General features: G+C 29.6%; 1 protein-coding gene across 1 annotated transcript; it reads left to right on the top strand.

Moving 5' to 3' along the window:
- Positions 1 to 5,954: 5,954 nt before the first annotated feature.
- Positions 5,955 to 11,377, top strand: LOC145312895 (snaclec coagulation factor IX/factor X-binding protein subunit B-like). Its single transcript, XM_080152119.1, has 9 exons — positions 5,955 to 5,977; positions 6,376 to 6,453; positions 6,944 to 7,057; positions 7,481 to 7,513; positions 8,634 to 8,753; positions 9,756 to 9,860; positions 10,296 to 10,354; positions 11,014 to 11,089; positions 11,249 to 11,377. Exons 2-9 carry the CDS (start codon positions 6,384 to 6,386, stop codon positions 11,251 to 11,253), a joined length of 582 nt encoding a protein of 193 aa, XP_080008245.1. The 5' UTR covers positions 5,955 to 5,977; positions 6,376 to 6,383; the 3' UTR covers positions 11,254 to 11,377.
- Positions 11,378 to 15,045: the final 3,668 nt, after the last annotated feature.

The following is a 15,045-nucleotide window of genomic DNA, read 5'->3' as shown; positions in this document are numbered from 1 at the left end:
ATCAATTTCCATTTACCAGTAGCTTTGTCCGAAGCCTCTTTAGGTTTCCATCACCCCCTCCCCCCCCCCCTTCAAAAAAGAGGTAATGGAAACCCCTACATAGTAATGGCCCCCCTCCAAGAATGATTTCAACAACCCAAAGTTTTTTAGCCAACGAATAAGATAATAATGTCCCCTCCCTCCCCCAGAATAGCTACTTAAATTATTAATTGGTTAGGTGGGAGGGGGGTTATATATTATTCTATGGTGACCTATCCATTCATCCCTGGCTTTAACTCTCACCCATGATAGGTAAAACTTCAAGGAATATGGATGGGTATTAGGAAAAGTAGATCTAGCAGGCAAGGAGGGAGGGGACATTAGGGTGTTTATAATACTAGTCCCCAAACTTTTTTTGTAATGTTTTCTTATGCGTTGGCTTGACAACCTTGGGAAATCTACTAAATTTTGGTTCATTAAGTTGATTGTCCGAACGTTTCCACCCCTAATTTTTATGTTCAGAATGGTAATCATTGGGGATGCACATCAATTTATCGGTCGACGTAATTCATTTAAATCAAAATATTAGATGAGTAAGAAAGCATAAAACATTTTGCTTTTTAGTATGCAAGTAACCAAAATTTAGAATTGTAGACTTTTTGAACAAAAAAGAGCCCCAACATGATAGGCTAGATAGTATGCCAAGCCAACTAAACAATATCCTTTTAAATATAAAAAAAGCACCTAAAACACCACTCTTAAATTTTTTGGTAGTGATTTTACTGTTAAAATAGTTATAAATCTTCCAATGACCTATAAGTAGCTATCCTGTAAAGGAGAATCATATCGGTTCAGTGGTTAGCGAGATCCTTTGGTACACACACATACAGACAGATATCCTCTTACTATATTATAAGGATTCCTTTTTACGCCGAATTCCATTTAATTAGTTGTCGGGAAAGTGGGAGGGATGTGTTGAAATCAATATGTTTAAGAGGGTGGTTCATGGCTAATAAATTGGATAATACAACTTTCTCCCTTCACTTACTCAGCTTTCAGAAAATGCGCGCTTTGTAAGTTACAACTTTAAGATAAATGGAATATTCTCCAAGGATCTAAAGAGATAAGACAAAGGCTGAAAAATTAATATACATTCCCAAAAAAGATGTACAAAATTACCCCTTTTGTAGGTTACAATTGGAAATTGAAATGCTTGGAAACTCATCTTAATGAACTAATAATAGTTTAATAAAAACGAATAAGAAAACATCATTATAACACTTTGGAGACTAGTGTAATAAACAGCCCAATATCCCCTCCCTTCATGAATAATCTCAGTTTACCCGCAGGTACACAGGGATAGGTAATTGGGCAGCACTTAATGTCTTTATTCAGGGGTTATAGGGTTCGGGGCATTTTATTTGTATCTACCTGTTTTTGATATCAGAAAAATCAACGTTCTACAAAATACGAAAACTTCACCAATTAACATTCACTGGAATAGAACCGGTTCTCAGCTTTACCTAAAAATCATGTTTAGCATTATATTATAGACAATTTTCCACGAAAATTAAAATAAAATCATAAAATGAAAGCCGGTCCTCATTTTAGAATCAACCGGAAAGCTGTCTATATTATGATCCGATAAATAACTATTCTCATTTCATAAGCTTTCATATATATAATTTTCTCATAACTTTTTGAAAATAATTTTAATTCGTTGTCCTATCTGTATATCCGTGGCTACACCTTACAAAAGAATATAACATACGTATTGACTAGGCAAAATTTGTCGTCAATTTAGGTTGCTTATATAGACCTTATTAATTGATCAGTTCGTTTATCCAGCATGAGAGGGTGATTGATTAGGGGGGGGGGGTAATTATAGCCAGCTGCAAGTATTACTTTATCAGAGTAAATAAAAATCTGGTGCAACATCCAAGTAATTATATATCAATTGCCCCACAAGACCCCAACCATGGATTTACAAATTATCTAGACTTTTAAAGCTTTTATTACCTTGACGCCTCTTAAAGTATTTTTCATGATTTCTAGGTCTGCTTATTACATCAGTTTTATACCAACCTTTTCTTATTCGTTGGCTCAACAACTTTGGAGACTTTGATTGGTTGGTTCAATAAGTTGAGTGTTTAAATGTTTCAACCATTAATTGTAAGGGATAATTTAGATAAGTACATTAATCTATCAGCGAATGTCTTATCACTTTAGATACCTGGTAATCTATTTTTTATTATTCTCTACCTTAAATTACGTTCCATTACCTAATATATCAATTAATTTTGTAACAATTTAAACCTATTGAATGTCTGAAAATTAAGTTCTGTAAACGTTCCAGACAGGTGAATATACAGACAAATATTCGAATTATAGTTTAGTTTTGCTACTATAAATTAAATACTAAAGTAAAAAAATAACTAATGAACCACACACACGCTTATTATTCAGGGAGGGAGGGAGGGGAGTGGACAATGGGCTTTTTATTACAGTATTCCCCAAAGTTTCATGATTAAGTTTCCTTTCATTGGCTTAACAACTTTAGGGACTTTAATGGAATTATTTTGGTTGGTTTGTTAATTTGAGTGACCAACGTTTCAACCACAATTCTTAATCTAAAATAGGGTAATTTTGTATATCATCATTAGGGATGTACATAAATTCATCAGCCATTGTCTTATCCCATAAGATCCCTGCTCATTATTAGTGAAAATTGGGACTTTTTAAACCGAGAATCAACGTTTAAAGCACCGTTGGGTAAATCAAACTATAAAAAACACACACTAATTGGTAAAAAATGGGACTTTTCAAATCGAGCTTTGACTTTCAAAGTACAGATGCATATCTCTGAAAAATACACACACACACACAGTTACCCTGACTCAAAGTCTATGTTTGTTTCTAAAATGGTTTTAAATTGTATTAAAACAATATATTTAATTTACACTTTTTTTGACAAGCCTAACACTGCTTTTTTTACAACAACTATAATTTAACAAATTGTCTTTAGACTTAATATTATCAATAATACAGATAGCTTGATGTTTGTCCGTCCGTCTGAGGCTTAAGAAGTTAAGATCCCGGTAACCACTGAACTGATTGGATTCTACTCTTCAGGGAATAAATGTATTGGTATTTTGGTGGTTTTAAGCTATTTTTTTTGGGGGGGGGGGGGAGAGGACACCCCAACCCAATTTTTTTCAATTACTCTTTGGGAAAAGTTAAGAAAAATTTTAATGGCTTCTAGGGTTTTAAACTGTATTTAAAAAACTGAAAACTTACAATAACCTAAACATTGACAGACAGATGGCCAAAAAATTTTTGGATTTGATTTGAGGAATCTCCACTAACAATGTCAGCTATCTATCATCTTCAATAGCAGCCAAGAAAATTACATTTTGTCCATACAGTAAAGGTCTGACTGAATGACGGACAGACAAAGAGAATATTAGAGTAGCTTTGCTACTAAAAAAATTTTCAGCACACATGAGTGCACATTATTACTTGGAAGTTGGTCTAGCCGTTTTTTAGAACTTACTGAACACACATAAACTGTAAACTTTTCATAGTAATATAATATTGAGTATTGTTTTTAATTATTAATTTAAATAATAATTCTTACAACCGATTGTCGATCTTTGATGTATGATACAAAATTTTTTCCATGGGATGAATATAAATGTAAAAAAATAGAAGATTGTTATCTGAATTATAGAAAACATAATGTGAATTTTCTTTAAAAGATATAATTCGTTCATAAATGAAATAAACATAATATATTACATACAGACAGTGTGAGGATCCTAAGCTTTATAGAACATGTTTTTAGAAAAAAAATCAAGATTATGAATTATAGTACTTGTTCCTAGGATCAATAAATCAATAATATCCTTAAGACACATCAGCACTCAAATGGATTAAGCCTTTGGTAAAAAATACTTTTAACTTTTGTTTATACAATATTAATTATTATAAACAAAATTATATGAAATCAGCAAAATATTTTTTTCCAAATGGCTCATACTTTTATATCTGTTAATTTGGTAAGTATTTTTCATGTAGAAATGCATTTTTTAAATTGTTCTTTTCACATTTTTATGACAATCTACAAAATAAATCTATTCACAAACAACACTTGTTATAAGCTATGTTTACGTCAATACTCTTAATTCTTGAAAATAGAAAACAAACAATCATCTAAATAATTTTTTAACAAATATTAGTATTGTTTGTAGCAGACTTAAGGCCAATTGGCAGAACATCACTTTATCTGGCTTTAAATAACTAGTATGTAACTTTGACAAAATGCATGATTTAATATTAGGATATAAGATATTGTTTTAAAAATAATATAATGGCTAATTGGCTCCTATTGATCTGGTTGTTGGAATACTAATTCCTTGGACAACAAAGTCTAGTGTTATAAGTGAAGCATCTCTGTAATTAAATTCTAAAATGTATGGCCTTAAACAGTAAATTCAATTTAAGCAATTTTGTAACAAATTTATGTTAAATTTTGTTTTGACTTATACATTTGTATTCTGCTTATTCAGTTCTGACACACTACAAGTTTTGTTTGTCCTGCCATTTGAGAGCTTCGGTTTTATGGATGTTGTCATCCTTGTTCATTGAAATTTTGTCTATAGCAGTTGGAAAAAAACCTCTATCTACAGAAATATTTTCAGGCTTCAAAAATAATGTTGAATATTAAATTGATATTCCATTTTTCTTTTCTATAGCCCGTTTGTCTGTATCCCTGACCGTCAGTCTGTAATACTATTGGGAAACATAAAGAAAATACAAACAAAAGACAAATATTTTTTTTGAAAGTTAAATAGTTTTTATCAGGTATAGGTTTTTATCATTTTCTATTAGTAGTCGTTACTCTCTCTGTTCAACAGCCTGTAATGCTGTAGGGCAAATATTATTTTCTTTGTTTGACAATTCTTTATGTTGACATCTGTGTTTAAACTAAAATAAAATGCCATCTAGTACAGCATTAAAAGAAGGTTAACAGCTTAAACTGATTAAAAATGTTTGATGTGTAAATAAAATATAAAAAATATAATCATTATTATTAAATATACTAATAATTCAGTTTCTATAGTTGCACTTGTTGCTTTGATCAATAAATCAATACAGATAGTAAGATGACACATCAGCAAAATTATAAAAAGTAGAAAGAAAAGAGGTATCTACAGTATTAATAATTCAAAAAAATATTTTACCAATATAGTAAAACTAACTACTAACCAAATAAAATAAAGTTTTATTGTAGGTAGTCTTACATAATTTTATAGATACAAATATTTTTTCTACCTGATTATAATAAAATGATTTGCATCTACTTCAACCTATGTTATAAAAAATTCTCCACAAGGGCTAGGTCTCGAGCTTTAGTACTCTGGAGAGGTGAGTAGTAAAATTCAATATCATTTTTCTATTTTTATTTCTTGAGCTTGAATTGTGTTATTTTTTTTTACCAAAACTGTAGGATTTATATTAAAAAAGTGAAGCAATTGTTTTTTTTAACATTCTTTGTATTATAAAACAACGTTTTTCTTCTCTTCAATTTCATTTACCTTAAACTGTTATTCAAACTTCAATGACAGCATGTATGCATGTAATTGTAAAAAAGGTATAAAGGTCAGATTATTAAGAATACTCTCAAGATGAGCAATTTGGTAAATTTATTACTTCTCCTTCCTCTTTCCTTCTTATGAAAGTCTGTATATTTTTGTAATAATTCTGAGGGGCAGATAATAAGCCTTTTGTAAAGAAAACTTGATGTTAGATGAAGCAGACCTAAAGCCTACATCGCTTGTTAAAGTAAAAATTTACTGATAAATAAGCAAAAGATGTAAATCAGCATAACTCTAATTGGTAAAAATTTTTATCAATAATAATCAACACTTGTATATTGGTATAAATTGTTTGTAAATTTCTAAAGATTTATCAGTTTCAACTGGGCTCCAATTCATAGGTAAGCATAATTGTATCATATCAAGTTATCATAAATTTTTATATTGTTATAATTTGAACAAGTAAAGTGGTTGACCTTTTATCTTTTCTCTCTGATGGTGACTTAACCTTTACAAATGTAACTATTTTCCTTTATTCTTTCCAGTTTTTATTGGTGATATGATTTTTTTTATTATTTGAAGACTTTTCAAATAGCTAAATAGAATTTTTCAATAAAAACTTACATTTATTTTTTAAAATGATGTATATTTATAATAATTCTTATAACATAACAAACATAAATTAAAAGGTCAGCTTTAAACATAGCTACAATTTTGTGTTTAAAATATTTTTTTGGAGTTACTACCTAAAACTAATCTTTAAATTCATATTGTTGGTTTTTTTATATGACTTATTCAGGTACCACTATGAAGATTGAGCTATTTTTGTGGCTGATTACCATTGGCAGTTCTCATGGTGCTTACTCAGTTGCAGGAAATGATATTATTTTGAAATATTTAATTTGGAAAAAATACACCTATCAATAATAAGAAAATCAAATATTGTACATATTTTCTAATATTATACAAGTGTACTTATTTAGAGTTTTTCAAAAAATAATCTATGTATTATTTATTCATTGCTAAATTTCCATGACCTAACAATGCAACTGAAAAAATGGCCAATGATTTACTCCCTTAAGGCATAGTTTAAAGAAGAATTTTTAAAAAATAAACTTTGTTTAAAATTTTTAAAAGAATAATCTTTTCTCATCATGACTGCAAGGGAACTCCTATAGGAAGAAAATTTAACTTAATTTTCTTAAAATTAGATTTCTCTGGATAGTTGCCAGAATCAAAATCTAAGCATCTTGTTTAGCTTAATAGCTTTAGTCTATATAAGATGGGGAATTTTAAACTAAAATTTTACAGTCATTATTTGTTACATTTTGAATAGTTAAAATATATATCATTTTTTATACTAGGAACAACTGCCAGCTCATCACCATTTCAAATATCACCCTTATGCTCCCCTGTATTTATTCCAGCTTGTCCATCTTGCCCAACATGTCCAACTTGCCCTATTGAAAGCCCAAAGCCAGGTATACAAATAATTTCATAACTTAATACTTACTCTCTTATTGAATTTTTCTAATTCTTTAATTAGATCTTTTAAATCTTTAGATATTTTATTGCAAGTAAATATTGAAAATTAATGTTATAAATTTTTACTTGAAGGATTGAATAGTAAAATTAGAAGTTTTTTATCGGCACATATTTCTAAGAGGGATTGAACTTTCCATTTTTGCCCATCATCCTGAAAAGTACTCTCCTATCAGCCTTTGATTTTTAATTAGACTAACAATTTTATATGTCTAGTAAGAATTTCTCACTTCTCTAAGGTTTTCTTTTGATATTATTCATATAAAGGTATTTAGGATCTGATACCTTCTTTCTAACCTAACTACCCACACCTCCTTCATTAATAGATTTAAAATTAACCAATTTTACTCTGAATGTTTTAGGAATATGTAAAGATGGATATACCAGATATTCAGGTGAACTTGTTTTCACAAAACATTATTACAATATAATGTATGGTGCTCTCCCACAAAGGGCATATCAAGCATTAAGAACTTCCCCCCTAATTTAAAACAAAATTAAGAATATAGTACACTATTATTCATTATTTTATAAGATCAGAAAACAATTCTAATTCCCACTTGTGTCTTTGGTTTGCTTTATCTTCAAAATATTATGAAAAAGTACATGTTAAGTTTGGATAAATAGTTGGGTAATGTTAAGCTTATCAGTATTTTAAATGATATTGTATATTATTGGTAAACTATCTTTAATTCAAATCAATATTACTAGAGGCTGTAATGAATTAGTTTTATCTGCATATTCCCTGTTGAAATTCTGGAGTAACTCCCAACCCCTCCCAATACCAATAGTTGTGTAACGGATTTTAAAAATTAAAAAAATTTTCAAATACCCAAATATGCAATTTTTGGTAAAATTTTAATTTGAATCATTTCATCATCAGAGCCACAAGAGCCATACCAAATCTTGTTACATTATTAAAGGTGACAAGAAAAATAATTATTGTTCTTTAGGCCTTTTATTACTTCAAACACAAAGTTCAAATGATTAGTTTATTAAGCCACTTTTTAACCTCAGTCAGGGAATATTTTACAATATGGTACCCTTTACAATTATGAAAAAATGAATTTTTTTACCCACTATTTTCTCGCTTCCTGCTGTAAAAAACAGCTGTTTTTTTAATTTACAATAAAAATATATATTGCAGAGAATTGCATTAAAGCTGGACAATTGAGAAAATTATTGTAAACACTATCAAATTAAGCAACTCTTAGTTTTTAGGTTTTCTGTTTTCAAAATTTATTTCAATCTCCTTAATATTTTATTTTGAGCAAATGTAAATTTTAGTTATTTTTGATATCTGTTATGGTTCCTAAGAAAGCAAGGGGGTCAAATGGGCCCCGCCTTATTAAATTGGAATTTTCCCTTGAATAGGTTTAGAATTTTAAATAAAATTTTTCCTATAAATAAACATTCACTTAAAAATTTTCCTGCTATCTTAAAAATTAAATGTTTTATAGGTGCTTTAAGTTTATAATAAGAAAGAACATGTTAATGACTCTTAAATGTTTTCAGGAAATTGTTACAAAGTGTTGACAAGTAAAAGGACCTTTAATGATGCTAAGATTCAATGTCAGTTGGAAGGTGCTGAACTTGCATCTATAAGATCAAGTCTGGAATGGGAATTTGTTAAAGGTTGTTGATTTTTTTCTTCAGTCATAAATTTTAATTCTAAAAATTGGTGGTGTAGAGAAGCAAAATTACCCTTCATTCTTTGGCTTTTGTAATCTGATTTTCAATGTGTAAAAGATAGAAGGCTATACGGTTTCAAGTGTACTGTTCTAAGAAAATATATATCAGGTTCATTTCTCAATAAAGTAATCATGGAAAGTCTATATATAACATCCATGTACACAACACAAAGAGTTGATAAAAAAATTGTGATGATACATGTTAGGAGACAAAGGAAAAGGTGATTTCATAAGACTACAAATTGGTTTTTTCGGTAGTTCTTGAAAACAAATTGAGATCCAAATTTGCTCCATAATATTTGTGTCTGTTGAGCTTCTGATACCTTGCTCATTCATATTTTTCTATAAAATTAAATTGAAGGGTAGTGTATGTTTTTTTTTCTTCTATGCCTTAACCCTTAGGACTCGAGTACCCTATTTTTGAAGTGCTACCAAAAAAATAAATATAACATAACCTATTTTGATAAGTAATAAAGAAACAAAAAATATGATTCCCTTTAGTTGAAATTTTTTTCAAAAAGAAGTTGGGGGTGTTTATCAGTGCCCAACAGGATTCATTTTTTACATTAAAAAGAACTTTTTATAACTTTGGTAGAAACTCGCACTATAGATCAACCAAAAAATGACCTATTAACAAAGAAATTGAGAATTATGACTTCATGTTGTTGGCTTTTTATAAGAAAAATAATACGGAAAAGATAAAGCGCCAAATATAAGTGTACAAGCCAGCTTTAATTTCCAAGTATGATCCTGCAGGTCCTGATCATCCAGGTTTAGAGTAACTTTGAAGAGCTAATATGATCATATTTAATGTTTAATTACATCAGATCTTAAAATGTGTAAAAGATTTTTAATGTCTTCACACAATAATTTTTAAACCTTTAACCTTATTAAATATATTAAGGTTAATATTATACCTATATCAAACTGTTAAAATATCATTTAGATCTTCTCAGTAACCACAAAATTAGTACTATTGGTAGACCATTTTGGCTTGGTGCAAATGATATAGCCAATGATGAAAATTGGGTTTGGACAGATGGATCCCCAGGTAAAATTTTCCAAATGTTTTCAATAATTAGTTAATCATTATAAAATAGCTCAATCTTCATTCGGATCATGGAGACAAAACGAAGTATTGAGTATCACAGTATCTTATGATATGATATTTTAGGTTAGGTAAATGTTGATGGTTGCCCCACATAGTTAGAGCCCACAACAGGGCGTAGAAATAGGAGAAAAGCTACTGTTAAAATACAACAAAACCAGCTACTTCGTTTTCTTCCATGATCCCTTTATTTTGATTAAAATATAATGCTTGAAAATCATAGAGGGGAAATTAAGATTTTTATTTAACCATCCATTTAAATATTATTCAATTTACCAATCTTTAACTCCACTTTTTACAAAAAACATTTTTTAGAGTAATAATTATGTGACAGAAAGAACAAATAAATTCTAATAACATTTAAACTTTAAAAATTAGTAACCTATTCTGACTGGTATGAAGAACGAAAACCTTCTACTAATATCAACTGTCTAATAGTAAAAAAATTTTAATATAATTTTAATACTTTTTCAAAAATATAGAAACCAGGAAAGATAGAGGAAGAGGTATGTGAAAACACATGGTTAGGTTAGGACAATTTAAGTTATCTCCTTTCATAATAAAAAAAGCTATTTAAAAGATCAAAGGGGGAGGGGTACCTCAACAATTACCTCATATGGGCAGGGATGCTGTCCAATTCCATCAAACGCCAGGTCCAACAACCCAGGAAAGCCAAGTGTCTTTTTTTTTTGTCCAAACACCTGGCATATTAGTTTAAGTAACACCCATCAGATAACCAACTCAGTGATTGCATGACATTTGTCTGAGAAGTCCTAACGGTGATGTAATAAGTTGCACTGTTTTGAACTAAAGGCATTCCCCATACTCTAACTATTACTGTCGTGCATAGTAGCAGTAGAAACAATTTTAAACGTCTTAAGTTATGATGCGTTAAGTCACAGGTTTGGGGGGAGATGTGGCACACCCTTATCCAGTTTTCTCTTTCTCGTTTTTTTAAAATTATTTAAATAATACCATCCTGGCGAATAAAAACGAAAGGGCCAGATCCTATAGGGTTAAATATAAGTCTAATAACAATGATCTACTGAATATTTTAATAATAAAACAATATGATTCATTATAATCAAACGTTTAGGCATATTATTATAAAAAATGGTCTTGGTATGATGGAACTTGTACAAACTTATATTATGCTGTGTGTAAGATACCAGGTAATTGCTGATATCTGAAATGTGTAATTTGAATATTATTCTATTCTAATTTTGAACTACATAAACTAGGAATTGAGACATTTTAATATCTTCCAATGAAAACGGCAAATTTATCCATAAAATGATGTGACAAAAGATAAAACAAAACTTTAATTTCAGCATAGATATAGATGGATTACTGGAATTGAATATCAAGCATTATGGAAATAATATAACATACTTTAATTTTATTTATTTATTTTATGAGATTAATTTTGCATATTTACCAAATAAATATATTTTGGCATGAAATTGTTTTTGTTAATTGTAGATGTTATTGTTTATTAGTCTAAATATGGATTAAGTATTTAAAGCTTATATAAACCTACATTACATTTCATCATTTTGCTTAGCTAAAATTATTTTTATTGTTTCAACACTTAAATTATTTTTGTCTAATTTTTTGAGAAAATTGTTTGCATTAGGTTTAGAATAATTTATGAGTAAATATGCTGTTGTCTTAAAAATAATAAAATATTTACAAAATTTGGTTTTTCATATAAGAAACCCAAAAGTTCATCATATTTAAAGGGATAGTTTCACGAAGTGCATTCAAAAAAAAATAGTGAACTGTAAGTTTTTTTCTATTTTAAATAAAGTAGTAGTGCATAATATAAAGTTATTGATTAAAATAACTTCAAACTTTTTATACAACAAAATACACATAACAACAAAGAATGACCAATAAAATATTTAGTATAGTACTTAGAGTAGTGATCTTTTTATATGCCTTAGTAGAATATATTAGGCATTGGATAGATATGATTGCGATAAAGAATTTTAACATTGACCTGACCGAACTTTTTTTATTTGACAATATCTCAAAAAGTTAGTGATTTGCAACATAAATTACATGAGAATGGTCTTTATATATATATATATGTTGTATGGTTAGTTGGTATTTCCGCGTGAGACTATGTGTATATTGTAAGTAAACCGGACGGTTTTCTTTATTTTTTTAAAAAAGAATCTATAGAAAACCTGTCCTATTATGAACCGGACGTTATTTTTATGTTTTTTAAGTAACTTGTCCCAAGGGGAACCCCTGTTCAATTTTTTTATAACTCTTGTGAAATATGTGGAAAAAGATTCTCTGATATTGGTGTTTTGGCTATACATATTTGGAAAAAAATAGACCATTCTATTGTAATTTTTTATGGCAAATCACTTTAACTTTTTTAGATATTGTCAAATAAAAAAAGTTTGGTCTGGTCAATGTTAAAAATTCTTTAACATATAATCATATCTATCCAATGCCTAATATATTCTACTAAGACATATAAAAGTTCACTACTCTAAGTACCTTAACTCTTTAAATACACTTCGTAGAACTATCCCTTTCTACTATATCAATAGAATCTTTATCCTCATTTTTTCTCCTTCTATTCCATGTTTTATAGTTTCTCAGCCTCCATGTTAATAGAGAGGGGATCTTCATCAAGAGATTCTTCTTCTTTTATCTCTAGTTTAACATCAGCTTCATCACAATCAACAAAACTGGTAGAAGCAGAAGGTGAAGCTCCTCTGTATGGATCCCCATATGTACTTTCAACTCATTATTTCTGCAGAAAGATTTTTTACATGTATCACAAGAGTATGGCTTCTCACCTGTATGGATCCTCTGATGGAAAGTTAATTAACCTTTTCATGAGAAAGTCTTTTCACGTGTATCACAGTAGTATGGTTTCTCACCTGTGTGAATTCTTTTGTGTTTAGTCAAATGACTACTACTTTTAAAGGTCTTTTCACATTGATCACATGAGTATGGCTTCTCACCCGTATGTACCCTCCTGTGAACAACTAAAGAAGATTTCTGTGTAAAATTCTTGTTACAAATATCACAAATATTTATGCTGATTTATCCTTTCTCAATCTCCTGAAATTATTTTTATGAATTAATATTTCAACAAAAAACATTTCCTGATTAAAGGGGGGGGGGGAGTGGTGACTCGTGCTACGACATACCAGCAATTGTATTTAAAAATATAATACCTACATAAAAAAAGAGGGAGGTAGATTGTGCTAAAATTCCGTGAGGTGTTATTTTTTAGGCTTAAAATAGCGGTTAACGGCGGGAGCGGCGGTCCTGTCGCCTTTTTATTTAAAGGTACCAAAGATTGGGGTAATTTGTGATAACCTAAAATATAAACAATAGTTAAGGCTTGTTTATTAATAAAACCACACAAAAAAAGGGGATAATTTTTTTCGCGTATTTTTCGTAAAATTGTGTGTTTTAAGACTTTAAAACAGGAGTAAAACTAAAAAAATTTGGCATGGCAGTTGCTCTACTATGGTACAATATAGAACTGTGAAGGCACGGCGGCAAAACCACCGCTTCCACCGAAAACCGGTATTTCACGCAATTTAGTTTTTTTCGCCAAATTACACAAATTTGAATTATCAAAGACAATCCTAGATTTTCTAATAAAGTTGACCTTTTAATTGCTATGGACACTTTTAATTTTTGGATTTTAATATTAAAAACATGTAATATGTAATTTAATATAATGTAGCTTCTCCTAATGTAAACTGGGCACATAAAATACCTTGAAAACAAAGTACCTTTCATGAGTTTATTCCACAATCAAAATTCCTCTGCAGATTTCTCTCTGTTCACTGTATATGTTCGTTGCTGACTGACATTAATACAATTATCAACCTAAAATATAAACAATATTTTGACCCTTGTTTATGAAAATTTAGCTAAACAAATTCTCTGCCCATTTACTCAATTACGATGCTTAACGCTTAATGCTTAACTAATACCTACTCAGAAAATTGTTCTGGCGGGAAATTATTGTTTATTTTTATGAAAAAAAGACCTAGAATAAAGAAAGATCAAAACTACCCTACCTAAATACTTAAGTTAGGTTAAGTAATGCTGAGTAGCCCCACAAGGTTAGGGCACCCTGATTTATGGATGTTGTCATTAGGTCTTTTGTAGGATTAGTTCTATTGTAATTTAGTTTTTTTGTAGAATTAGGTCTTATGCAGCAACACCGTATTTTAGGAACTTTGCAACAAATATAGGGGGGGGGGGGGGGATGCTAGGTGCCGGGAGCTTGTAAATCGTGAGTAAAATGGACTGAATATTGAGCTTGAAACTTGGTAAATAAGTCTAATAGGTACCACAGTGGGATCTTTTGCCAAAAAACGGGACATTAAGGGTAGACAAAAGTAAACATCAATAAAAAAGCTTGCAATTGACGAAATGATGTAATTTCTTTTGCTTTAACTCAAAAATAACATAAATTTTGCTCCTGTTAACTTCTAATGTGCATTTAGTAAGTACGTGTGGCGGTTTTGGAGAAGCGAAGCTACCCTATTTTTAAAAAATCTATAAACCTTCATAACTTTAGTTAGGATAGGAATATTTTAACAAAATAAACGTCTATGTAAATATTTCTTGAATGCAAACAATGTTTGTGAACATAAATATAGCGTCAGGTGCACCCAGTTCGAGTCCCGGCATTTTTAGGTAGGTCCAGTATAAGTAAAATAGGACACTAATAAGGCATGTTTTCTAATGTTTATTTTTACAGATATAAACAACAATAACATAATTTTCAAAACACTTTTGATTTTATGTTAATACCTTTATTCTAAGTCTAGCTATCTTCATTTAAAGTTTGTACAAGAATATAAACATAATTGCTTATATTATATTCTCTCTCAAACGTATATTTCTCTCTCTCTCTCAGACGCATATATAATGTTTTTGCAATATTATAATTAATCCCCGAATTTGAATTTCTGCTGAACCAAAACCAGTTAGGAATACAATTTTTTTCAGAACACATGAAATTTAGCAAATTTAATTGCTAAAATAAAAGTATTTATAAGTCATCTTTTTTTAAGGACTCCTTGTTCCCTTAAATGTCCATTAAAACCGCGAGAACGGCAAAAATCGTTAAAAA

This window comes from Acartia tonsa, chromosome 2 (genome assembly GCF_053477335.1).
Source record: "Acartia tonsa isolate MP-2025a chromosome 2, ASM5347733v1, whole genome shotgun sequence".
NCBI lineage: Eukaryota > Metazoa > Arthropoda > Copepoda > Calanoida > Acartiidae > Acartia > Acartia tonsa.
The sequence above is the reverse complement of the archived record's forward strand: the minus strand, read 5'-3'. Positions and strand labels throughout refer to the sequence as shown.